The 27514-nt window shown below is 37.3% G+C and overlaps 2 protein-coding genes across 7 annotated transcripts in view; one reads left to right on the top strand and one right to left on the bottom strand.

Moving 5' to 3' along the window:
* Positions 1–1318, bottom strand: part of LOC117382218 (collagen alpha-1(XIX) chain) — a 113803-nt gene extending 112485 nt beyond the window's left edge. For all 6 annotated transcript variants that reach the window (XM_055227234.1, XM_055227232.1, XM_055227231.1 and 3 more), the window contains exon 1: positions 1073–1318. The gene's annotated coding sequence lies outside the window, so the exon portion shown is untranslated. The remainder of the gene's footprint in view (positions 1–1072) is intronic.
* A 5384-nt stretch (positions 1319–6702) lies between these two features.
* Positions 6703–27514, top strand: part of lmbrd1 (LMBR1 domain containing 1) — a 36447-nt gene continuing 15635 nt past the window's right edge. Inside the window, exons 1-11 of the mRNA XM_033979622.2 lie at positions 6703–6794; positions 7762–7938; positions 8943–9006; positions 15848–15945; positions 16375–16442; positions 18086–18171; positions 21393–21466; positions 24754–24879; positions 25253–25405; positions 27161–27225; positions 27350–27452. Of these exons, the coding sequence (XP_033835513.1) occupies positions 6729–6794; positions 7762–7938; positions 8943–9006; positions 15848–15945; positions 16375–16442; positions 18086–18171; positions 21393–21466; positions 24754–24879; positions 25253–25405; positions 27161–27225; positions 27350–27452 (1080 nt within the window). The 5' untranslated portion in view covers positions 6703–6728. The remainder of the gene's footprint in view (positions 6795–7761; positions 7939–8942; positions 9007–15847; positions 15946–16374; positions 16443–18085; positions 18172–21392; positions 21467–24753; positions 24880–25252; positions 25406–27160; positions 27226–27349; positions 27453–27514) is intronic.

The raw sequence follows: 27514 nt of genomic DNA on the forward strand, positions 1-27514 counted from the left end.
ATGTAGTGAGTGAAACCCTCAGCATCATTTTAATGCCATGAGCAATAGACAAGGTTGTTTTGGAGCAAAGTCCTATATGGCCCGAGTATAAATGTCATAACGTATTTATTAAGCTGTTACTTTTAAGATGATCTCAGAGTAGTATCGTACAATGTACATCCTAAATTTCATAATATTTGATTTTATCCGGAAACCAGCAAAGGAGTACGACATTTTCACTTTGAGTACATGTGACATGATACAGAGGCTTCTTTGATAAACATATCAAGTTAATTTATGATCAATCTATCAAATTGTAAGCAATAGAGTTTTATGGCACTCTTTCTCATGTTTCTTCACTCAGTTTGCCCCAACGCTTTTGCAGCCAATTTCCATATTGTGCGCTCTTCCCCCCAGACCATAAACTTTCTAATATCACGGAGTGGCCGTGGCTCTTTGCAACAACTCAAAGCATGCACGAGGTCGTAGACATGAAGCAGCACTACAGAGCGATCACGTTCCTGGTCTGTGAGAAGGCGTAATGTTATTCCTGTTATTTCTGTAAATGCATTCAGTTCACGCAGCTCTAAAGCCGATCCCTGCGGCGACGGTTTGCATGACTAATTTCATTGAGGACTTAAATGGGGGACTTTAACGAAAGATGTTTTATTTAAAAGCAAATAAAGACGCGCAAGTAATGACAGAAAATACCCTAAGCAGTCCACTTAATCGCCTTCTTTCTTCCTAGGACTTGACATAGTTCAAAAACGCGAGATTATGTGCGCGCCCGCTGATTGGCTAATTGACTGTCTTTACTTTTTATTAAACTAGACATTTATAAACAGCCATGTTTAGAGTCCCACAGGTTCGCCAAGTGAACCAATGTATTGCATGTGTTCAATTACACGCTTCTTATAAATTATAAATCATTCCTGTAACACGTGCTCATGTACACAGAAAACTTTCTTGAACCAAGACGTGCGTAAAAGTAACATACAGCGAGTTAGCCCAAAGTGAATAAGGTAAGCATGCCGTGAGGTTACAAGAAAATAGGAAAACTAGACTGTCCCGTTGAATGAATTCTTGTACTTACACTCGCTGGCAAAGTTTCCTCTAGGACAGTGGGGATAAAAACATTGCGTAAAAATCATAATCCATCAGTGATCACGGCGAGTGTAGGGATCCGGATTCCAGGAGTTGGAAATTAAAGTCACTGTTGGATTGCAGCTAGATAGCGGTCTTTATTAGTTGCACGGAGTGGCCCTCCCACTCTGTCATTATCACTGAAATGCACTGCCACAGAAGACTTGAGCAAACACGAGCAGCGCGCACCGGGAGCGTCGGCAGCTCTGGGAATACATGCCCAATGGGGCTTGAGACCAACTCAGAGGCTATTTGAGGCGTCCAGGTGTGCTATTCAAAACCATTCACTTTTTTATCAGCAAAATAAATAAACCAGCAGTTTTATTTACTTTGATCTGCTCAACTGTTTTATGAAAACATTTATATCTGAATTGAAAAGGCGGGAGATGTGCAGAACGATTCAAATTCAGTACATCCTTAAATATTATTGACACCTGCATGACTTTAAACTTCGTACAGCCAAAAGTATCACACACCCATACATACTATTTTAGACTGCAATGTCATGTGGTAATGCTACTGCCCCACTCAGAAGTCAACAACATTCTCTGTATCTTCAAGTGCAGTAACTATGCTCACTGCACTATTACAACCATTATTAAATTACGTTTTCAAAATATTCCTCTTTTAATTTGTTACATGGGGAGTTAAAAATCATTTAAAAGCTTGAACTTACTTACTTATTTATAGATAGACTTTTCCCAAAAGTTTGTGTACCAGCCTAGACACCCATAGAAACAGGTGTTCTGGCTCCACACACATAGCCTACAGTAAGTGTTTAGACAGATGATTTTATCCCACCTCCTCCTCCTGTCTCTCTAACCCCCCCGGAGACTGTCACAGACATTCTGCGAAGAATAAAGAAAAAGCACAACTACACTAACAGTGCTCTAAATGTCTGCACTCAACTTCTGACAAATGTCCGTCATGCATATTCACATATTTGTGCAAGTTATGCTAAATGTAACCAGTGAGCTTTACATTGTATGCACTTTGTTGCAATGTATTGAAGATATTGATATATTTTGCTATTTTCAATGCAACTGTCCTCAAAGTTTTGGGACAAATTGCATTAAAAAGTATCTGGCTGTGTAGCTGGTTGCAAGGAGAAGGGCATCCAACATAAATATATTTTGTTGGGTGATAACTCCACAGAATATCATCTGAAGGAAAATGCTTTGCAGTTGTATTGTACACTTGTGCTTAATAGCCTTTATAGTGATACATTTATGAGCTATAAAACTAACAATGACAAGAAAGGATATGCTTCACGTCAGCTCAATATTGTGAGGTAGTCCTTGTCACCAGTGTCCATGTATTGTCCCCATTACACAAAAGAGTGTCCTGTTATAACCTCCCATTTGGACAAACACCAACCCAAGTTTGTCAGTTGTGTGTGAAAAAAAACATGCCGTTTGGGGCTGTTGGACTCGATCTAAACTATGTGATGACCTAAGGATGGTCGTAGTACATTTCTTTGGGTTACTACCAAGTATCCTTTATATAGATGCCAAAAAATGTTGTGACTGGAGTTACATTTCGCCGGGTGTGAGCCGCTTGACTAAATTCAAAGTATCAGACAGACAGATAAGTTAAGTAAATAAATATGTATTATTAATTACATTGTGAAATGTATCACATATAGATTAATATTGAAGACTGAAATGAAAAATGTTCAAAGTGCAGGAAATACATGTTATGATTAAAATGATATAAAAAATGAATGTTTATAGAGATTTTTATTTTCTTTGGACAAAAATAAAGCAAGCTGTGAGTCAGTGCACAAAGGTGAAACATCCAACCCACCAGACATCTTTCAAGGTAAATGTTTCAAAGCATCAAATGGGAGTGACATACAGTGTTCTCCAAGGTCCTTTGGGCTGACTCGGGGAAGCACTAAAAACAAGAAATAAGAAATATGAAATGGTTTAGGTTTTTCAGGATCAATTTTTGATTCATGCATCATTGAGTCACATCAAAAAGAGAAATAGCATCCTCTATTTCCTGTCAACTCATAGGAGTTTGTGCAGCAGCAACATTGTCCAGACCAATATATTACATATTGGAAGTGTAGAGTTTCATTGTAAAAAATCTATATCATATAAATATAAATCAGAAAAATTATACAGCCCTCAAACTTTTACAATCCAAGAGCCAAGAAGATGAAATTGTTGACTGGAATTGTCATTGTAATCATAGAGGTTCTTATGGTATAAACACAAAATACAAGAAGGAAGTGAAGTAATTTATTCTTTGAAAATGTCTTGTGGTACCCTCTAACATTTTAGTGAAGTTGCCCTTTTGACAAAAGCTTTTTAATGTCAGTTTTTGCTTTTAGGACTTTTCAAAATGCAGAATAGAAGCATAAGAGGCCAGACAGATGGTCATGCTGTTTCTAACCCTGAATTTGCATAGATCTACTAAGAGCTTTCCATATTTTACTTCAAAAATAGTTTGAGAAATGTCTATTGTATCCATAGCTATTTTGCCTTTCAGTGTGTCAACAATTTCCAAAAGTTCAGTACATCTTGCTTCTACTAGCCATAGAATCTGAGAGGCAGTATGGCAGGAGAGCTAACACGAAACCTTTCCAAACAAATTTACAAACCATTTTCCATGATGAAAATTAAATTATATTAAACCAAAACAGTTCTTGTTATTGAACATGATACCATAAATAACAGCATTAATGTTGCTATAACTAGGGAACAAGACAAAAATTATATCAGCAGGACCAATTTTGTTTTATCAGCCTATGTGTTGTGACCTATGCTCCTCTGTTTGCTCTGTTTCTAAATGCATAAAAGCAACTGCTGTTTTACCACTGGGGCTTCTGTCTCTCTGTTTGCACAGTCCATAAGCCAAAGCATTAACAATGTTTGTTTACTTCATACAAAAGCCGACTAATCACTGTAGTCTCTTAATCATAGCATTGAAACCATTGTTGTGACGTGCTTTTAGTGGAGAACACCTGTCCATTTGAGCGTATCATTTACAATATTGACAAAACGCTGAACAAAAACTCACTGTGTGTTACTCATCTCTATGCAGACACAACTTCTGTGTACCTTAAACTACAAAAGAGCATAAAGCACACCCTTTCAAAATCTGTGAATGCTCACCTGGATCTGAATACAACCAGTTTATCCTCTCTAAAATACTGGATAAAGAATGAAGAATGAAACAATAACATCAATAATAGTCAGTTTGGCCTGCAGCTGTGGCATGGGGTCCACTTGAAACATGAACACATAATGGAGCTGACTTTTGAAGGTAATGAAAGAAAGTTGGTTACATTGTGACTGGTATTGGTTATCTCCATATAATCAATGGTACACTGGATCATATTAGATGACTTAAAAATGTAGAACCAATAAAGGAAAATATAATGTGTGATTTTTATCAAATGGACAGTATTCCCTAGTTGTTGGTCCACTGTGTTATGTAAAATGATAATGATCTCCATAGCAATTTCCCAGGTGCATTGGATGAGCAACAAATTAGTTAACTGCAATAAGTTTTAGGAAATAGATTATAACAAAATGCCATTTAAGAATGCTTTATCTCAGCCGCCGTGGGCCTTGAGTGGGGTACGCTTATTCGAACACACAGAAATATTCACCCTTTCTTCTCAAAAGACATTATCTGCCTTGCGGCGCAGACAGAAGGTCAATTTCTTCATTTGCAATGTTGACAGAGTGATATCATTGTTTTCAATAAAGCTTATTTATTTCATTTACAGGGCAGACTTTATTTACAAGGGGGAATACCAAAAGCCTTTGCGTCCATGATTGGAAAAAAACTGGTAAGGAAACTATGTACTACTGCCTGGGATCCAAAATGCACACTTCTCTAATACTTTACAAAAATAAAAAAATAAAAGAGAGAGAGATATTATTCTGGACTTGCTAGGCCTGTAAATGATACTACTTCTGATAGACTGAGCCGTCTTCAGAATGGACCATTGCCAAGCTTCATAATAAAAGCGTTTTGCAGTTTTGAAAAAGGAACAGGCCTGGCTTAGGTGCACTGCACAAATACATTAGTTTAATTAAATTTTTGAAAGTCAAGAAATGAAGTATAGATATACTGTTATTAGTTTCTGTGAGCTGAATTTAAAAGTGTTCAAACCAGTGACTTAGTAATTAACATGGTAAAAATATTATTAGCAAAAGACAAATATTCTCTAATATTATGGAGGAAGCATAATTTCCACTTTCTGAAATTAGTAGCACCTTGTGTCACAGAACACTGTTCTCATCATCAAAAAGCAATTACTTCTGGAATAATTCTATTTAGTTTTTAATAATTTTCTCAAATGTAAGTCATGACTGCTTGTAGGCTTTTGTCATTTAAGAGCGAATATTCCCCATAAATGTAATAGACACAATGGACTCAGGGCAGAGAGGAGTGCAAAAATGAAAACACAGCAAATTCTTTATATAGAGACACCATGGGGCCTGAATGCAAGATGAATTTGATAAGAGCAGAAGGAAATGGGGAGTGTGCCTGGGACCTCCTGAAACCCCTCTCTGTCCTAAAAACCCTAGCGCTTACATTGCACTTCACATTAAGTCTGAGGAGGTTTATAGAAATCCACAGCAGTATACGTTATAATCCCCAGCTGGAAGCCAGTGGTTTGGTCATATACACAGAGCCGCATAGCCCAGAGTGTCAGAAATTAAATAAGATAAAATGTTTATATTATCTTACATCCCAAGTGTTCAGACCTGTAATATGCAAACTGTAAATTAGAGGATCTGCAATTGTATATAGCAGGTAATTTAAAAAAAAAAATCCTTTTTTCCCATTGACTCCTTGCATTATCAAGAAGGCTGGTCAATATTGAACAATATACCATGAGATTTAAGCTCTAGGTATAAAAACAACAACATCAAATAGCCTATAGCCATAGTGGAATTACATATCTGAATGTGCACAGGCATATGACTAATGCCTGACTTTTGGGGCCAATGAGAAGGGTCAGGATAACCAGAAATACATTGCACGTACAGAGGGAATACTTTGAGTGTCTGAGCTGCTACTGTATAACTGATCACAAGAGTAAACGCAGTAATCTGCTCTTCACATGGGACCAAAGCTACAGGTGCAACACCAGATTTGTCACTGGCCTACTTCTATTTTTCTAGTGAACATAAGGCTAACGATTCAGGGGAGGATTCATAATATATTGAACAACTACTAACTACTGAATAGGGGTGCCCATAGGAGACTGACAATGCATCATTTTAACTAGCCAAGTGCAACACTCTGCACTTTTTATAGCCTACTCAGTGAGAGGAAAGGAGTAGGAAGTAGAATGGCAATAAAATGCAATTCTATTTCATATTGACTTTCCATCTTCCAAGTAGGCTAGTATTTACACGTCTGGTAGACAGTTGAAACAGTAGATGCGTTGGTATAAGCAGGCGTAGGTTTACACTGTCAGAAATATTAATGTGGCAAGTGGAGGTTAGGCTAATCAAAATTATGTGATACTTAAAAAATATTAGAGAAAAAGAAACCCAATGTTTTACCGCACAGTCAGCTGCTCTCCCTGAAAACGTCACTTGGGTCACGTGGTTTTGTTATTACAGGAAGTGAAGATGGCGGCTCAGACGCTACTTACCGAGTCAGTGCTCGGGTGGTCTATATTCACTATAATACTTTTGGTAAGTTAAGTAAAAGTCACATTTCCACACAGTAGAGCTATGGGACAAACGTGCTTGTTTTTTTAATTGCTTGAAATAACGTTTGTCTGTGTGTCGCAGTTTGTTGTTGTCGCTAATATTAGCTCTAAATAGGTTTAGCTAACATAAGCTATTCGTAACATTCTGGCGTAGCGTTAAATGCTGTTTTACGTTTATTTATATAGTTATAAATATATTAACGCTAAGGTTGACGTCCTACTGATTTGTTAGTCCACGGGTCTCTTTATGTCATTGACTAACTGTCATCTCTGTTTATGTTACGACTTCAGTTGAACTCATCAGTTTGAACATATTGATTCTACCTGAATTTACTCAATATCTTATCACGATCTAAACAAAAAAAAAAAAGCAATCTTATTTTGATGCTAACTAAGTATTGTTCCTCTGATTAAACAAGCCGTTGGAAGCTCAGGGATTTAGACTTTAATTGATCGCACAGGTTGTGAATGGCAGCCTCTGATAAAGGGACTAGTTTTAGAAGTGTCCTCACCTCTTCGGTCTATGTGCCCGGAATACAACATTTTGATTGAACCCTAACGCGCTTTTAAACATAGGCTTTTTCTGTGTGAATTATTATTATTATTTTTTCAAGGTAACTACTTTAAAATAATATAATTTCAAACTACAGTGTACAAGGCACGTGCATTTTCTGCCTAGTTTCTTGTGTATTGAACGTGGATAAAGAGAGGGCTTATGTTAGGAGATCAGCTGTTTTATAACACCTTGCTGTGAACTATTTTCAGAACATAATACCCTGCAGCATCTTACCTTTGTACTTACACCATTTGTTTGTGTTTTTCACCTTGGCCCATCTAGAACCTTATAAATAGAGCACTAAGTGGGTCATCATTAACTGACGTCTATAGTTTTGTTGTGTTACACATGCCCATTGTCTTGGTTAATCTTTCTTTTGTTTTTGTACATCTAGGTAATCCTGGCTTTTTGTTGGGTCTACATCCGTAAATTTCAGAGTCGTCAAGAGAGCGAGGCTGTTTCAACCATCACAGCAATTTGTGCCCTGGCTGTGGCTTTGATAACTTCAGCACTTCTTCCAGTAGATATATTCCTTGTATCATTCATGAAATATCCCAATGGCACATATAAGGTTAGTATTGCTCTCTTGTAACAACCTCAACTAAATCTATTTGAGACATGCTAGACATGCTAACAAAATGATTTTCCCACTGCACCCTTTATCTTGTTTTCTATGCAATTACGGTGTCTTAATCTGGCCTAACAGCTGAATGCATGTCTATGCTCATCACTTCTTGCCAAGTCATTGCATTTGTTGCTCTCTAAAGATTTGCCAAAGTGGTACAGGCACAATGAGCAGGAGGTAATTTGCGGGTTTCATTTAGTTTGATATGGTCGTCTGATTGCTATTGGGCACTGCGTTTTATATAGTGTTTAGACAGAATCCACCTGAATAGACTAAACTTTTCACATCCAAATACTCAGTTCTCTTACTGCAGTTTGTCTTTATGCAAACCTGTTTAAATTATGTAACATTATGATAACTACGATGTTTTTTGTTGTCAAAAACAAAAAGCACAGAATGGGCAAGAATCACAGATGTGGTAACTTCCTGTTATTATATCAGTAAATAAACTATATTTGAAAATATGCCAAGATCTTTATTGCAGTATTGGACCATTACATAAGCAGGTACATTTTGATTGTCAAAATGTCACAAATACCCTAGAATTATTGTGCTATTTGCTGTATTAAACTGGCAGCGCACCTTTGTGATAGAACTATGCCACAACTTTTTGCAGCTAGTCTGAAAGAAAAACAACTCACTTCAGTCCTTTTTTAGGCTGACAGAGAAGAAATTGAAATTTATGTAATTTTTTGTACACCTTCCATGTCTAATTTAATCTATGGGCAGTGTAGAACGTTGTGAACCCAACCTATTCTGCTTCGTTGAATGAGTTTTGGTGGTAGTTACCAGTTACAACTGATTATGTTAGTCATATAAAGTATTTGTATTAGTAACCTCATGGTTGTGTTTTCTAGATTTTAGTAATTATATTATTATTATATTATATAATAGTAGTTATTAGTAATAATTATGGTATTGTAATTTTATTTGTTGTTTTATTTTTTTAGGAATGGGCCGCAGACAATGTGACAAGGGCCAAAATTGAGGACTCTGTACTTTATGGCTATTATAGTAAGTATATGCCTCAATGTATTACAGATCCCATTATTGATTAGGGTCAGAAAATTATAGGTAAACATCTACTCTTGTTCAGTATAATGCAATGTCAATAGCAGTTTTTGACAACATGTTTATTTTTACTTGAATGTGCGTTTTTAGAAACCATCTGAGATCAAATAATTTGTAGTTAGGTACATTCAATCAATATATGAAGAATTTGCTATCTTTTACAATTCATGACCAAAAATGTATTATATTTAACGTCTATCGGATGTTTTAAGTAAAGTCCCTGTTACAGCAGCATTATTAATGCACCTTCTGTTTTGGAAATGCTAAAGACATGGATGACTAGTGACAAGCCTGTCTATGTGTTGCTATAACTTAACGGCATCACATCAAGGAATATGTCTCAGATTTTAAACATATCTCTGTGGAATTAGAATACAGTTGATATGTTCAAATGTCCTCTAGATGCACTTAAATGTGTTGGAATGTTTTGTTCTGTTGCTAGTGCTACTTTTATCTTTTATATGACACGGCCAAATACAAATCATGGTTCAAACTAGGTTAAATAATTCAATAGGCTTAATTATGCATGCAAAGGAAAGAACTGTCGCTAAACATGTTTACTGTTGGACTACTTATACTTAGCAACCTAAAACTTGGCTGTCAAGCATTAGGCAAAATTGTCTCAGATCCAGGTCTTGAAGGTATTTTTTGGAGAAAACAAGTTTTGAATTAGTTAATTAGTGCATCAATTTCCAGAAATGTTTCATTTGGTGGTACATTCTCCTCTCAAGCCTAACTACAGAATGAATTCAGACTATACATCTAGGAAAGGCCCTACATGATGTGAATAATAAGTATTTACTGCAGGAATGATGCCAAGGCTATGTGTGTATTCTGGAGATTGAATAAAAAGATATGAAAGACGCTGATGTTTGTCTCAAGCTTGGATCACATGAGCATAGCCCTGGGACAGTAGGTCCACCATGATCTGCATTGTCTGAGCTTGTAACCTTTGGCTACTGGAAAATGCTACAGCTTGGGATTTCTATTGTTATCATTGATTTTATATCAGAAAGTTGCATAGCTCATAATATGGCAAATTTATTGTTCGTTCAGAGGTGCAAAGTTTCCACCCCTGTGGTTGAATTTTAACAATGCACTTGTGGCCTGGTATTGGGGTTCCTTTGAGAATGAATGTGCTGGTGTCTAGTTATTGGAGTGTTGCAATGGTAGAGGTCATTTGTATGAATTAAGTTAAATTAAATGACTTGTTATGACTTGTTTTTGACCTGTAAATATAGATTTGCTAGGTCCAGTTTTGCGATGTAGACATTGCTGTGTGCGTCCATGGGTGTATGACCAAGACACTGCAGTCTGTCTCCTCTGAGGACATTCCCTTTTACTTTGCCAGTAGGTGGAGACCAAGCTCCACATGTGACACATGCAAAAGCCTCCGTACAAATGTAACCTTTAAAGAGCACTTTTCCTTAAGGCCGTATTTGACAGAGCTGTCTACTCACCTCCTCACAAATAGAATAATTACATGGCTGACGCTCGCCCCGTTCCCAACTCTGATGCATGTTTGGTTTCACTCAGGTAGACTGATTTTCAAAGCACACAATGAACATATGCACATTCCCTTATCAAACGATTCTCTTATTTACTATGCTTTTACTCATTTGTTAGACATGCAGTACAAAGGTTTGGCATGTGTTGTGTTGACACATCTGTTTGATTCAAACACACTCCTTTATAGCTATAATTGTCTAACTGCAAGGACTGATTTATTTTCAGCATTTTTAGCTGTGTTTAATTTCCTATAGCAATTATTCTAACACAATAAATCAACCACAGATTTCTGTCTGTGCGGTTTACTCTACAATCTACAGTTGTGTTTAACCAACACTATTCTATGCTCTCAATGAGCTTTCTGAACCCAGCAGGCACCGTAAAGGTTAAACCAACTTCATTACAGTGACCTGGACAATATTAACACAGTTTTATGAAAATAGTGTAATAATAAGTCATGAAAGCAGAAGCCAAATGTGTTATGTTCTTATTTGTGTCTTTATATTTAACATGTTGCCCGTCTTTCTTGGCTCCAAATTTAGTCAACTATGCAAATATTTAGAAAGAATACTGTACATGACGTGTTTTGACATGTTATTATGATTTATACATTTTTAGTTGTATATCTCTAAATTACACAACTTTGCTGACACAGTTATAACGGTGTAATAACAGCTTTTCAAATTGATAAGTGGATGGATGTCTCTGGTCTCGTTTAACACCATTTCCTTTTCGAGTTCAAATAGCTTTTTGTGATCTTTGATGAACTCCGAAGTCTAAAAGCCTGGCCTTTTCAATCTCAAGCTTCTGTCCATTTTATTTTCCCCGACTGCTCACAACTTCAAAGCAGCAGTACAAGACCCATAAGCAACAGGGCAAAATGCTCTTGGGCCCTTTGAATAAATCATTGGCCTTCTCTTTCCCTTTTAATGCCATTTTTAGAAAAGATGCCATCATGGACATAGCCATTTTGTAAATAAATATACCCCTAGAACTTCTCTTTTTGTCCTAAACTCCTCCTGGGTGCACAGGAATTGCTGGAAAGAGGTTTTGGATGCCGCTTTTAGGGGGTTTCGAAACACTGACAAATTACAATTTTATTTTGGAAGGCAGGTTTCAGTGATACCAGGATCTAAGTAAGAAAATGGTCCAGCATGCACAAAAATAAAATGACCACAACTTGTGTCTTAGCATTAAAACTTAAGAAAAAATATATATACATATGTATATATTTGAAATGCTATGAGATATTATCGCCACAAATACAAAATACCATTGCGTTCTCTTATAATTTACTTCAGTGTGTAATTCTCATCTTAGCCATCCAATGAAATGAGCAAATTGTTGGTAAAATGATCGTGTTGTTAGGTTTGTGTTTGGAAAGAAAAACACAGAAATGAAAGTGACACTAGTTTGAACTTGAGCTAGGTTTCACACTAAAATAGTTTCACGCTTTCCTTCTTCCCTTATTTTTTAAATCTGCACTACGTTTCGACCCTGTGCTTCCTTTACTATTTCAAATGCCTGCTAGTGCCATCTTCCAAAACCGTTAGCTACAAAATAATAATATAAAGTACCTTGTATTACTATGTTAATTGTTAATGAACACTGTAATGTGAATTCATTGAATCCATTGTGGAAAAATAGCAAACATTAACATCTTATATAGCAGACAATTTTGCTACAGAATATCTCAAATGGCAATGATATTAGTGCCCAATATGTTGTCTTGTATTCTTAATTGTCTTAATTGTATTCTAAAATACTGCTTTTTATACTTGGGTATTTATCTGTTATAGTCTCAGTAATCAATATCACCCAAGGACATAAATTATCACAGTGCACTGCACTTTGCCATTGGGTTTGGGATTTTGGGACTTAGGGCCACAACATCTTTGCTAAATAAAAGTGATCCAATTAGTTTGATTGGTCTCCCCATGATAATCCGAAAAGTGGAGGTTTAAATTCTGGCTTGATCTTTAGTTGTTACAGTTCAGAAGGACAATGGGTTGTGTCAGGTTCATAGGGAAAATCTATGCCTTAAAAATGGAGAACAGAACAACTCCTGAAGACAACTCCTGAAACAATATGTTATAGACAGATGAGATTGCTGAGGAACTGTTTGGACTCACTTCTGTTTTGTCAAATGGCAAACAGAGCCAGAGCCCCCATGCAGCGGAGCCAGTACAACAGTAGAGAAGGGATGAGGTTTGGGTTTGTTTTGCAGTTGCATGGCCTGAAACTGCAGTTATCCAGTTAACCCTTGCCTCTCCGTGTACAAGACACATCACAGTTTTGAGTGATGTAACAGCTAGATTTTTATGGATCACGAACTTATCAAGGTACATAAAGTCACGATAATAAGTGAGATATATGATGATAAATAAATAGCAGAATTAAATATTTAATGCATCATAGAACCCTAAAATCTTTCAAAAAAACTGCAAGTGCAAAGAAAATGTACATGTGATAAATATTGAACCCCAAAAATAGGCAAGGCAAGTTTATTTGTATAGCACAATTCATACACAAAGCAATTCAAAGTACCCTGTAGAATAAGCAAGACATTAAAACCACAATACAAATCAAAAGATAAATAATTACAAATAATCATCATAAAATTTACATTTATTCCTGACTCTGGATAGCAGCAGGCCCTTGAAGTCCTCAGAGTGCGAGATGGTTCATATGACACTAACATGAGGGAGATGTATATGGTTCAGTCTATCATTTATTGAACGATAACTTAATATAGTAATTCTCTTGACAAGCATAAATCATGTCTTTTTAAATATTATTTCTGTCTTCAACCCAAAATCCTGCAAATGTTGTGTGCATTTGCCCTGACAGAATGTAGTGAATGGTTGTCTGTCTGTATATGTTTGTGTCAGCCTTTGTGACTAACTGGCCTCTGTCCAGGGTTTACCTCACCTCGGGCCCACAGGAGCTGGGACAGGCTCCAGCTCTGTACATTCTCCTGAAGGAAACATGAGGCTGTAGACCAATGAATCCTCTGTATTTGTGCTTCTTTTATACTGCTTTTAGGAAGCAGCAGCTGTTCACACATCGAGTCAAATCTCAGCGACACAGGCGTCCGGTCCTCTATGCTCCCTGTCAAATCTAGACCCAATATTCAGCATCTTATCACTGCTGCGGTGGCCCCCAAAAATGATGCCTCCCTTGATGTTTACAGGAAATTAGAGTGCAAGCCATTCGTGTCATACCTTTCAGCAAGTGTCTGTCCGGACAGATATTTTCATCAGTCTCCCGAGCCCTTTGTCACTGGCTGTGTTTCTGTGCAGCCTCCCCTGGTATTTCATTTTCACATAAAATGTAATACTTTTTCTGTAAGGGACAAGCATTCAGGGGCTAGAGTCACTGTGAGGGACTGAGGTAAGGTTAAAACACTTGGATCAGGAATAAAAACGCATGGAATAAGTGCTGATCAATATGCTTTAATGCTTTTAGAATTGAAAAACAAATGCGTAACTTGAATATTTTCATAGAAATCTTGTAGAATTATTATTTGTCCATGCTCATATTTGAATACACACAAATACCCTACATTCTTGAGTAAAATATTCAGATATGAAATGCAAATCTCGTGCTTGGGTTAAGGACACCGTGTTATTCAGTCCTCTGCTCTTTGTCAGTTGGATAAATGTGCACTGTGTTTCTTAGACTGCTCAGAGTGTAATAGATGATACCTGTTAATGTGATACGACCCATTCTTACTGTATGTTACAATTCGTGGACTTATCATTAATCTTAGCCTTGTGCTTTAGTGTATATACTCGATATACACATATGCAGTTTTTGTCCTGAGCATCACCCTAAACCTGCTTGGTGCGCCTGTAAACGAGTGTAAATGGATACCTCAGTGCAGCGATGAGCATGTGTTTATTGAAAGTAATGTCCTGTCAGAGTCACAGCTGGGGAAACGGCGAGCCACAATCACTGGGATGTTCATTTGTCTGCAGCAGCGAGAACATTTCCTGAAATATAGCCCATTTACAAAAGACTGTGTTGTACTTGTTTATGGACATCCCACTTGACTGATATAGACCAGATTCAACTTGTATCCTAGACTTGCCTCACTGTCCTTGATTTGAAACTTGATTTTTGTTAGTAAGGAAAATGTTGTTTACCCATTTCAATTTCACATTTAAAAAAACTATAATTTTTAATAAACAAAAGTTACACAGTCATCCCTTACCATAATTGTATGTAAATGCAATACTTGTCATTTTCAACAAAGAATTACAAGCATTGTTTCTTTGATTTCAAAATGTAGACATATTACGGAAAAATAGTACCTGGTCAGAGTATCTAATAGTTTTGATTCTAGTTTTAGGCCGCATTGTTTCCAAGAATTTATTTGTATCTCGGTAACTTTTTTCCCCCAGCAACTCATGTTTAGTTTCAGCAAAATGTGTGATTGGGTGTTTCATATCTATGTAATAAGTATGTGTGTAATAATAGAAGTAATAATGTGTTTCTTGTGCTGTTATTGAATAATAAATGTCAGCATATGACGTGATTTTCAGCGTATCACATATTTATCAAGTATGACCTGTCACAAAGGGCACAATTCGTGTCCAGTAATTCTTTGGTGCCTTTCACTAACAGGATTATTTTGACCAAGAGCTGCTGTGCTATTCAGTTATTTCAGGACCGTCTGGAATAACCTCGCCACAATCCCATTTACTTCTAAAAGAAAGGAGCACCCGTCTTGAAATAGCATCTCTCTGTTTAAGAGTCTTTTACCCTCACTCGGTGGCAGCCTAAGTGCAACAAGTACCCAAACTCTAGCGCACAAAATTGTTGGGTAGAAGGAGAATTTATGATTTATACAGAAGTATCTTATTGATTTTTTTCTCTAGATGTGTCACATGACATTTTCAAACCTTAATAAATGGATTGTCAGTTTTTTTTCGAAACAGACTAGATGGGTCATAGTTGTCATTGTACACACATAGTTATATCAATCCATTGCCAGCTTTGAATCATTTAGAAGTAAAGTTGCATATTGAACATACCTTACAATAATATCCTTAATTGTTTAATGTCGTTAACTTACAATGGACCTTCAGAGTGTAATTCATACATGTATCATACAGTGATTCACCGTGAAGGCATGAAATTTGTCTATATAATACATCCTGTTGTAAGATGTCAGTTTTCTTTGCTTATTGAGTAGCATGGAGAAATGGATTCATGTTTTTGAAAAAAAAAAAAAAGTATTTTGCATAATGTATGCTTTCTTCTCCCACAGCCCTCTACTCCATCACACTGTTCTGTGTCTTTCTATGGATCCCCTTCGTCTACTTCTACTATGAGGAAAGAGACGATGACAACACCAACAAATGTTCTGTAAGGAATCATTTCAAACTAAAGAAAAATCACACAAAAATATAACAACAGAACAATTTAGTGACACCTTTAAAATCTTTTGATAGATGACAAGTGATGTAGAAAATGCAAGTAGTCTTTCTGGTAGTGGTCTCTCTCCCCCATATGTCAATTTTGAGCTGACAGAGGCACTTTCTCACCAGCAGCACAGCCTTCTTTTGTATTGTTACTTTAAAAGCACCTTGAATAGCAGCGAGACTGACACGTTATCTCCGCTAGGTCAACCTGGATCTACAGCGCCTCTATAAAGCTCTCACTCTCTACTGTTAGCTAAATGGACTACAACCCTACCACCTCTTTTCCCATTACTTTCCTCACCACAATGAATAAAATATTTGTCTTCATTTTTGTGATTGACCCTTTTTAATTTCCTTCTTTTGTGTGTTCCAGCAAGTAAAAAACGCACTGAAGTACACAATTGGATTTGTCATTGTCTGCATAGCACTGCTTTTAATTGGGTAAGTTGGAAGCATGGCTGACTTCTCCTGTGACACTTTAGGTGGAAATTGCCATCTGGTAATGAGAGAAGGACCCATAGAGGTGGCTACAGCAAGACTTGTCAGACTATTAGCTATTAAAAATACTCAATCCCTTTTAATTATGGTCAGAGCCAGTGGTTCTCAAATTGTGGAGCAGGATCCACTAGTTCAGTGGAGTCTTTGTGCAGTTTTGCTGTAATAGTTCTGGTTTAGATATACTGCAATTTATTGAGATAAATTCCCTGTTAAATCTAATACAGATGAGACTATGGCTTTTCACTTATTCACACACCACTCCTACATTGAGTCAAGTGCCTTGCTTAAACACACTAGGCGTCTTACAATAATTAGCTCGCTCCATCTTTTCTCTGCACAGGTAGGTTAACTGTTATTTGTTATTACTGTTATTTTTTGTTGTACAATTTAATTTGAAATGTGGAGGGTCAAATCTTTCTATGACTTGTAGATACTGACTACACAAGTGTCCATTCTGGTATTTATTCGTTGTAGCCATAGACTGTATATATAAATGGACATGCAAGCGGCTATGTTCCAAATAGGAAGTGAGCATGGGTGCACTTCCGGCTCCACTGACTCGACTTTGGGTGGAGCCAAATAATGTGGGTGATGTCACACTCCCTTAGTCCACTTCTTCATACAGTCTATGGTTGCAACTCGGGTATTTTAGCAATATTGTATTATGTTTTAAAATGACATGGAGTGTCTGGAAATATGGCCCTACTTTTATTAATATTAGGGCTTAACCTTCTAGTTATAACACAACCACTTACCGCTTTAGTACCTGTTGTCTTTGGTTTAGACGACAAGTCAAATTGCTGTTTCAATCTGCTGTAATGCTTGTTAGGTATTTGTCAAGCACTGGTTTGGATATAGTTTCATATTGTTAAGAGGTGGCTTTTTCCTGTATTTTTTTGTCTTGACATAATGGATTCTCTTGGCTGGCTTGATAGCTACATGCCTTGTGCTTAACCTATAACCACTCAACAGAGCCCCTGTTGAAAGGGGGTTTAAAAGGACACACATCTATACTCTCCTATGTACCGTTTGGACTTTTTATAGACAGAAGCAATTTCCCTCCATTTTACCTCATGAAGTGGAACTGTTGCCGCTTTGTTCTGGGAATTGTTGCTTTGCTCTTTGATTTCCAACAACAAGATGGCTTTTATTGTGGACCGGTTTTCTAATACTGTGAGACATAATAGTTTTGTTTGGTGAATTTTCACTCTTTGGGTTCTGGTTTGATGTTACAAGCCTTTGTTTGCGCCCTTTAAACTTGGCAAGTGAGTGAACTACTTTATTGGACCCTGAACTTGGATATCCGTGCCTCTGTGAGGCTTGTTCAAAAAGGACACTTGAATATAGTATTTAGTACAACTTTATTTCCTGGTATGAAGGCATGAATATGTGTTTTATGTGTATAATAGTATAATAGTAATAGTAATAGTAAAGTAGTAGTATAAATATTTAAATGCAAGGTATTAAGGCCATAACACTGAATACAATGCCATTTAACATAACTGTCCTCTCTGGTGACAGATATGGTCAAAAAATGTTCTCTTTTTTCCAAAATTAACATCATTTAAATAATTTGGTATTTTCAGGACCGTTGTTCCACTTGATCCTCCATATCAGAATACTACCCAATGGGAGAAAGTGCAGTACCTGTTTGAGGAACTTGGAAGCAGCCGTAAGTTGTTTTATTATCGATTTATAATGTGATATGTTTACTCTCTACCTTGTTTTATTCCCTAATATGGCTCTGTAGATGCCATTAGAAATCCATATTACTTGTTGAATGTCACACTGGCCTGTTTATGCTAATGCTAATGAAGGATCATGACCAAATGTGGGCCCCTAACAATCCTCTGGCCTTTTGCCATCTGAGGATGAAGGAGGAAGTTGAACCATCTGGCTCTCCTCACCAGCACAGACCTCTACACGTTCTCCCTCAACTCCTTCACTGGGCGCCCAGGGAGAGGCACACTGCTGAGGAAACGTGCGCCTCATGCCTTCTCCCCTCTCACTCCAGATGGGAGGTTAATTGCGTAAAGGGAAAGGCACTTTTGGCATATAACCCTGCTGACTGCTCTTTTACCATTGTTCATTAAAGCCACTACATCTTTAATGGCTTGAGCTTTTCATTTGCTAGTGCGTTATAGCAATGCCTGAATGCTTTTTACATCAGTAGCCACTAATGCAGCTATTATAGTTATGGTTGAAATATGGCAATTAAATGAAGTGTAACTGTAGTTGAAAAGAGACCCCACTTCTGATTTGTTAAATACACAAAACATGGTTCATACTATATACTGTTTTTACTGTACCCTGTTTTGATGTTGCATTGAACAAATCCAAACAGAGAAGCAGACTCCGATGATTAAATATTCAGAGAGTATATTTTACTCTGTCCTGTGCTAACCCTTTGGTGCTGTTGTCGTTCCACAGAAAGCGGCTGCTATGACTAACACATCTCTTTAAAAAACACATCTCGGTAAAAGCCTTGTGTATATGCACACAAGCCTGAAGGGTTATATGAAGCCAAGATAACAGCGTGCTTATGCCTTAGCTACAATGCGGTCGCACTGCTGATAATAGATGACAATATTCCATGTTTAAGCCCCGGAAAATCTGCCCCCAAACTAAGAAGAGTGTCAGGAAGTGTCAACATTGTTTAGGGTGTATTAAGATCAATGTATTGTACAGCATATGAATATGTTCTCTTTTACCCAGCTTTGTGTTAAGACAAAAGTGCTTACTCTGAATACATCGGTTATGTAGGCAAAATTGTACTTTTATGCATTATATTCTTATTCAAAATAAAACAAGATATAAGTATTAAGTAATATAGTATATAGTAATCACATGATAGCACTTACGTAGAGGTACAATTCATTCAGTCTCACACATTTTTATAATTTTGCATAATTTGTATCTTTCTCCATCTTTCATGAGCTGATGAAGCCAAAATTATACATGCTTGAAATAACAACTTAATATTCTCAATCAAGCGGTGCTGTCAAGGATAAAGGAGAAAGGCACGATCCAGATGGGTGGGCTGAGCGCGGTGAGGAGGCTGCAGGGAGAAGGACAAGCAGAATATTTCTAAGGGGCAACTTTAGCATGGAGCTCTGTGACAGGTGGGACCGTGACGGGACGACGCTGATCAGTCTCTTCATCAATCCGTGTCCTCTGACTGCAACTCTGACAGCTGCCGTGACACCCACGGGTGCCCTCGGCTTATGGGTGGTCCACTTTCCACCCCAATCAGAGACGACATGCATCAGCTTTGTACATATACAGGCAGCGGGAATCACAGCTGCCTGATTTGGGGGAATTGAAATGATTCCAGAGGACAATGACACAAGATGGCCTCCTGAAGTTTTAACTGGATGAGAAAACATCCTGTCTAATATGCTGTATAGTTCAGGCATCATTCAGAAACCTGGAATTTCAGGGCTGCACAACACAGCAAAGAAAATTTATCTTTTTTTTGGTCTTGATATTGATCAGTTAATTTTTTATTTTTTTTCTGCTTTAAAAAGTCAAATAATGGCTTTTAATGTTGATTTAATGAAAAAGACAGACTTTTACTTTGTGCCATTTAACACAAAAATACTCCAAACACCACATGCTTTTACTGACAGGATCGGCTTCAGACCTGCCAATTACATAACCCCAAGCTGGTAATTGACAATTTGACAAAACTGGATCCTTACTCATTAGAATTCAAGCATTTGCCTAGCTCTACTGGAAACCATTTTGTAAAATATTGAAATTTATGTGGGTTACCAATGTTTCCTATCTAATTTAGCTGCTGCACCCTGAGAACTTGCTACCAGAATATTACCTCTTGCAAAGAATATCAAGTCATAATTGAACATAAAATGTCAAGACATTTACCTAAAAAAGCATTTTTTTTCTTTTATATTATACATTTTCGATACCATCCTCATGAAATAGAGTGATTGCTGGCAGTAATAGTTTTAGTAGTTAAAATGTTTTGCTTAATGTTTTGGTATTAAGCAAAACATTTTTATTTATTTATGTTTTTACTTTCTATAGTCAAATTTGTCAACTGGACAAAAAGTTATAAGAGTGAAGGCGTTTCACTGCTCATCCAAGCTGCTTCTTCAGTCCTGGTCAGATTACCAGTTAGGAGCTAGCTACACTGAAATTAACACACCTATTGTTTATTGTTTTTGTTTATTGGCTAGGTCTAATGAGCTACACTAAGTGTGCACTGTGCTTGAGTCATACTTAGCATAATCATTCAGGCCCCTAATGGAACTTTCTGTCATTTTTCAAACCCTCCTTGTGGTTAGCTGTAAGATTCTGTGCAATGCTCTGGCCACAAACCTACATCACCCATGCTACCACATGACAATTCTTCATAAATATACAAAAACATGATACAAATTGCACACAACAGTTTGTCAAACTTGTTGTGAAGTGATGTGCAGTAGTTTCATTAGCGAGATGCACGCTGATTGTGTTGTGATCGTGCTCTGAAGGGGGAGTGACTTAACGCAGGGAGCAGAAGGAGGGGAGAAAATGGAGGGGAGTGTCAAAAATGAATGACACCTGTTAATACGCTGTTTTTTGGCGAATATAGGTTTTTCAAAACAAGGTAACATGGTGATCTAAATATGTTATGTGTTAGCAGTTAATACCCATAGAAGTACCCCCTCTTTAACAATTAGCCCTGCCTTCTTCAGATAAAGAAAAGTTAAACTATCAAAGTTGGTAAGTTGGGTGGTACGGATGTCTTGGCATTTCTCTTAGATACAAACAAACAGATGGTGGATTTTGTGCCAAACTCAGCCTGCACGAGGGGCAGTAAACACGTTTTTGTCCTGTGTCTCTCATGTCTCTAATGTCACTAATGCATCCCTTGCCTCTCACCTGCAGATGGTCTACCTGCGCTGTCATTCTCCATCAGTTCCTTGACCTTGATCGGCATGTTGGCCGTCATCACTTACACGGTGAGTTGGAACCTGTGCTGACTTAATGTGAACTTGTGTCTCGAGTGTTGCCACGTTGCACGGTCATTAAGAAGACTGATTTGTAAATTATTCACTGGGGTCCTGTCCTAATATACCTTGCCCAGTTTTTCATGTTAGTTTGGGTACTGGAGGTCAAATCAAACATTCAGCCTATCCAAATTATTAATCACTGTTAATTATTAAAATGTGTTTAAATCTAATTTAAAATCTAAATCTAAATCTAAATTAAATTAATCATTCTTATTTATATTATCTTCAGTGTATTGTTCATACCAATTAGAAGTGTACAAAATGGTCTTTTAACAGCCATAAATTCACAACTTCTAGGATGTGGTTCAAGTATTGTGTTTGTATTGTATTTGTATATGATGTATCATAATGCTTAGTTTGTTAAGTTAAATATCAAATTTCAAGTAAAGATGCTGTTTCTAAACTGAGCTATTGGTATAACTATTACTATTATTATTTATGGTTGGTTTGTTACAGCTTTTTCATTCTTAACTATTCTGACCTGATATTCCAACATATATATGGATTTATGCTCTGTCCATTAATATATGCCTATATTTTGATTCTCTCAGCATTGGGTAGTTTGTCATTTTTTCCTCGATCGGTACAATCGACTGTGTCTGTTAATGCTGTCCATTTTTCACTCCTGTTATCTTGGTAACTAGACTGTAAATTCTCCCTGAAGCTTGTGGCACTGCTGTTTTAAAAATACCAAATAAACAGGGGAAAAAAAATAAAGCCAGGCAACTCAATCTATCTACTCGCTATCGCTGACCGCACAAAAGGATTAACAAACTGAACAAAATCCACACTTAATAATATACAGAACGCTTTTATTTCTCTCTAAATGAGACCCAATTACCATAAACTGTATTAATCAAAGTTGCAATTCCATGTTTCGATCCATGGTGAGTGATGGAGTGGTTGTGTCATTGTATTGTCTTATAGTGTTAGCCCTGCACATAAAGGAAATGACACACTAGAGACGTGTATGGAAGTTTTTAGTGTTGCAGTTTAGTGTACATGTACTCACAAAATGAGTGTGTGATTTATCCTTGTTTCTATGTGTTACTATTTCGGCTGATTAACTTAATGGAGTGTAAGTAAAAGCCTCCATAAGTAACAGGGATTTCTGTGACTGCTGTAAATTTATTAGCACTGTTTGTGTGTGCAACCAGCCCTCGGCCCACTTCCACTGCCTGTAATGTACATGCTATATAACACTGTGCACTTAACCATAATAGGATTCAACTCTCAGAGAAGATCTTACTGGAAATACTGTGCTCCTCTGAAAATGTAACACTGAACTTTAAAGCCCTTTTAATGCTCTCATTCTGTAGTGGTTTGTGTTGCATATGAGGTCCACTGAGGCCTGAGTATTAGCTTCATTTCAAAACCCAGCATGCATACTGGCTCATGGCTGTGTCCCGCATGCATCCCCGTTTTTTCCCTCTGCTTTTAAATTTCCTCCATAAGATGCTGATGCTGAGCGCACAAGATGAATGCCTGTTGATGCTATCGCAGCCTTCAGATTGACCTGGGAAATAGGGTCTCTCAGGCAACCTCAGTAGAAAAATTGCCTGGTTTTGGATCTTAAACTTGTTTTTCACATTTTATTTTGGGGTTCCAGTCACTTTTTATGTTGAGTGATCATCATATCCACCCTGAACAGAGCTGTTAAATGGTCATCAGATAACATCATTAAAATGACTTTACTTAGTCCATGCTATATACTTCATAATAAAATGCATAAGGGAAGCTTATGTGGGTTTTTGATTGATGCCACTTCTTATTCACAGTATTTAAAAAAAAATACTTGGATTAATTAAAGGCCCTTTTTCAATTACAACACATTAATTATGCTATATCTTACACACACAGTTGAATATACTGTTGAATTGTAAACCACCTAATCTTTATTGTTGGTTCTAGAGAGTAATTAAATTGGCTTTATGTGGAGGTGTTAAAGACATGGTTGCACAGTCCTTCCTCCTCCCCTTTGCTCCACTATCACCAACTGCCTGAATAACACAGAGGGCCCTGTCTGCCCTGTGTCCACACAGTTGTGCTGGTGCCCACTCTGCGGTCACATGACTTCCCTGTTTATCAGGCAGGACCATCACCCCTATCCAATCTATTTGTAGCTACTATTATTGACCACCATGGGCTTTTAACGGCATTATTGAGCATATATGGTAATAGGAAGTGATAGTAGCTTTTTTACAAGGGGACACCTGTGTTCCTGTATTTCTCCCATGCTCCTGCACGGTGATGGGGGAGGGAAATGTTTCTCTGGGGATCTGGGACAGGTTTTCCTTTTATGAGTGTGTTTGATATTCGGGACATGCTCCGGCCTTAAGAGCTCCATGATTCATTGCAGAAGGCGACATTCGCCTGTAGCAAAGATCCACAGCAGAGACTAATAATAGTCGAGCCTGACTTGGTATCCCCAGTGACTTGCCTAATGCTATCTAACACTCAGAAACTAGTAAAAGTTGTCTCAAAAAATATAAAATATAGGGTTTCATATTTCTGTGCTTGAAAATGGAAGAAAGGTTACTATCTTTTGACACTGCTGAAAGTATCTTTTCACACAGGTCTTCTCTGTAATATTTTGAACCTTTAAGTGCATCTCTGAGTTTGTGAAAGCAAGATGACACAAGTTTGAGATTACTATCTGTTAAAGTTTTGTAGATCATTTTGTGAATAGATTTTATTTCAGGTAAAAAAAAAAATCTATTTTAATTAATGTGCGGATGCTTATATGCAATTTATTTTACGTTGAAAAGAAATCTTACAGGAAATAGAGCAGAAAGAGCCCTGTCCTCTACTGATTCAATCTTAACTACATTGATGGCTCTTTGACGAATGCCCTCGCCTTACCCAGATTTTCCTCTCCCTCCAAAAAAAAAAGAAAAAAAAAGAAAAAAAAAAATCCTCTTATAAAATGCATCAAATCCTGGATGGAGGATAGTGCTGTCACATGGGGGCACTGTTAAGCTGTAAATTGCATCAGGCTGATATAAGGCAGATATATCCTCACAAAATGGTTGCAGCAAACTTAAAATTTGCTGTGCAAAATTGTAGATCATATTTAATTTCTTTTTAAGGAATAACATCAACAGTGGCTATATTTTTACATTACAGAAATTATGTTCAGCATTGTCATATGGTTGTGTATAGGCACTGAGAAGGAATGAGTGGGTGAGATCTAATGGCATATGACAATACATATGATTGTAATTGTGCTGTTGCAGGCATATGGCATGTCGATTCTGCCTTTGAATCTGATAAAGGGCACGCGCAGTGTAGCGTATGAGCGCCTGGAGAACACCGAGGACATGGATGATGTGGAGCAGCAGATAGAAAACCTCAAATCCAAGGTGTGTGTAACTCAAACACACTTTTTCGACATTTTAATATAATCATTTGCAAGTCTAGTCATGCATTTTACTGTACTTGTGCATAACCTCCAGCTGATTTTCCTTATCTTTCTACCTGGCCTCACAGTGCAGTTTCCATGCAATTATAGATGGGGATAGCAGCTTCCTATATTGACTGGCACAGTGGAACTGCTGGAAGAAAAATCATATAATTGTGGTTATTAGGCTGTAGTTGCTAGTGGTAACCTTCAATTCTTCTTAATGAGTATTACATTAGTCATTCTTTCTATAGATATACTGTTGGGGGACTTCTATATGAGACCTATTTACATTTTAATGTGTATTATTCATTTTATTTGTCTTTCTTTGACAGTGTAAAGATGGCCGTCCCTTGTCCTCCCGAGACAGACGAAGTCTTCACGATCTGGAGGGGAAACTGCAGGTGCTTCGACGCAGGAGCAGACACCTGGAAATTGCAGAGAGGAACTGCTGCACTAAAGTGGGCAGTGCTCTCAGACCTTTCAAGGTGACTGCCCATTAACTGATAGATTGTGTCTTTGTCATATGTGAATTTTATAAATGTGTATAAATTATGAGTGTGTATTTCAGCTATATTATATTTTTAGATTATACTTGCAAGAAACTATGTAACATTTACCACATTTTTTATCTCTACAACTGTCTCAAAACTTGTCTTTTGTACTGAATTTTAACTCTGCTCCAGATTCACTTTTAGTTCTTCTATAGTCATCTGCGCATTTACATAATTCCCATGGGTAGTCTGCACCTAATTTACTCAGAAGTGTCCCAGGGCATTCTGCATATCTCAGGTAGGATCTCTGTCCCTCGAGATGGAACAACCCGACCTCAAACTGGTCTTTCATTTTACTTTTTCCAGATCAGCATGATCAAATAATTCCAGGGATAAATGCATTTGTCTTCACCATTAAAGCTGTCATTAAAATACTATTAGACATATCACAGTATACTGTGTCGCATTATCTAAAGTCTACAATTTGTCAGAAGGAGACTAATGTGTCTTGAACTGAGCTATTTCCACAAGACTATAAGATGACCTATTACTTTCAAAATTACCCTTTTAAACACTCAACGACGCATTTACTGGAATTGTACATTTTTACATTTTATTATTGAGCATATTTTACACAATTTAATGCCACTAAAATTCCATTGCTAGAATTGGGCTTAATGATAAATAATGGTATGTCACCCCAAGGGTGCTGGAGCAGCCCCTGCATGCTTAATCATCATTTTATGATTGTGTGAGTGCTTGAGTTAATTACATATTTCCTGCTCTTTTTTTTTTTGTTTTGCTTTGGTTAATCAGGTATGAAAATGCACAGCGGTCTATCTTTAAAACATTGTGACTCACATTCTTTTCTTTCTTCATACTAAACCCGAAAAATTGTTTAAATCATTCTTAAACCTAATTTATTACATCAGGTATTTCTGTATCTTCTGCCATGAACAAAAGTTATAAATCAGGCGGCTCTGTTCAGAACCCATCTCTGAAAAGGACAGCGTGAGTCCCACATCATTCTCCTAATTCACTTTTCTGCTGCCACAGCTATTCAATTTCCAGTCTTTTACTGCACTGCAGGAATGCCCAAACATTATAAACTGCTGTCTGTAATAGTTTGACTTTATCCAAGGGGGTTGCTGCTAATGACAGTCCCCAGACTCAGATATGAACAGTAATGAGTTGGGAGATTTATTTACTGTGTATTCGGGCACTGGTCTAGAGTGATAAGCCAAATGATTGTTGTTTTTCCAGCGCAGAGCCACCATTGCTTTTTTACACTTGACAGTCTGACAGGAGATGCTTGTGATTTTTTACACTTGTGGACATTTGCTGCTGATGGGGAGATGCAAGGCTTCTCTTATAAAAGCTATATAAAATGATCTGTGTGGAGTTGTGGTTTGGTTATTTTGTTGTGATGTGTTTTGCCATTTTGGCTGCCACAGGCCTCTGCCTCCGTGGTGCAGCCTCCCTGCCGTCTGGGCTGTGCCTCTGCCTCCTTTTGTCACCTTAGGCCCTGCTGCCAGGTTTGTGGGCTATGCCATATGGTCCCTCCTTGATGAAAGACATGATGGCGAGGGTTTTGTCTCTTCAAAGTACATGCTATTGATATTCATTTGTGTCTTGCTGTACATCGATTGTGCCAATTTTTAGAACCACCCCACTACTGCGTAACTGGTCACTCAAGGATTTATATTAAGAAGATCTGTAAATGTTTATTTTTTGTGTTTGATCCTACAGATTGTGCTTGGCATTTTCTTCATCCTGGTGGCGTTGCTGTTTATTGTTGCCTTATTCATTTCAAAGTAAGTACTTTTGCTATTTCATCTCATTCAGTAGTTTTATATTTATATTTATATATATATATATATATATATATATATATATATATAAAATATTTATGTGTGTGTATGTATCACTGTGTGATAGTTTGGATAAAGCGCTCCACTCAGCAGGCATCAGCTCTGGGTTCGTAGTCTTTGGAACAAATCTCACCAACCCCCTGAACGAACTTCTGTTGGTACTGCAGCCTGTGAGTACTCTTTCATCTCCTCGCTGGAAATATGTGCACTCCTGTCTGTAAGCAACATACCA

This window comes from Periophthalmus magnuspinnatus, chromosome 15 (genome assembly GCF_009829125.3).
Source record: "Periophthalmus magnuspinnatus isolate fPerMag1 chromosome 15, fPerMag1.2.pri, whole genome shotgun sequence".
Taxonomy (NCBI): Eukaryota; Metazoa; Chordata; class Actinopteri; order Gobiiformes; family Gobiidae; genus Periophthalmus; species Periophthalmus magnuspinnatus.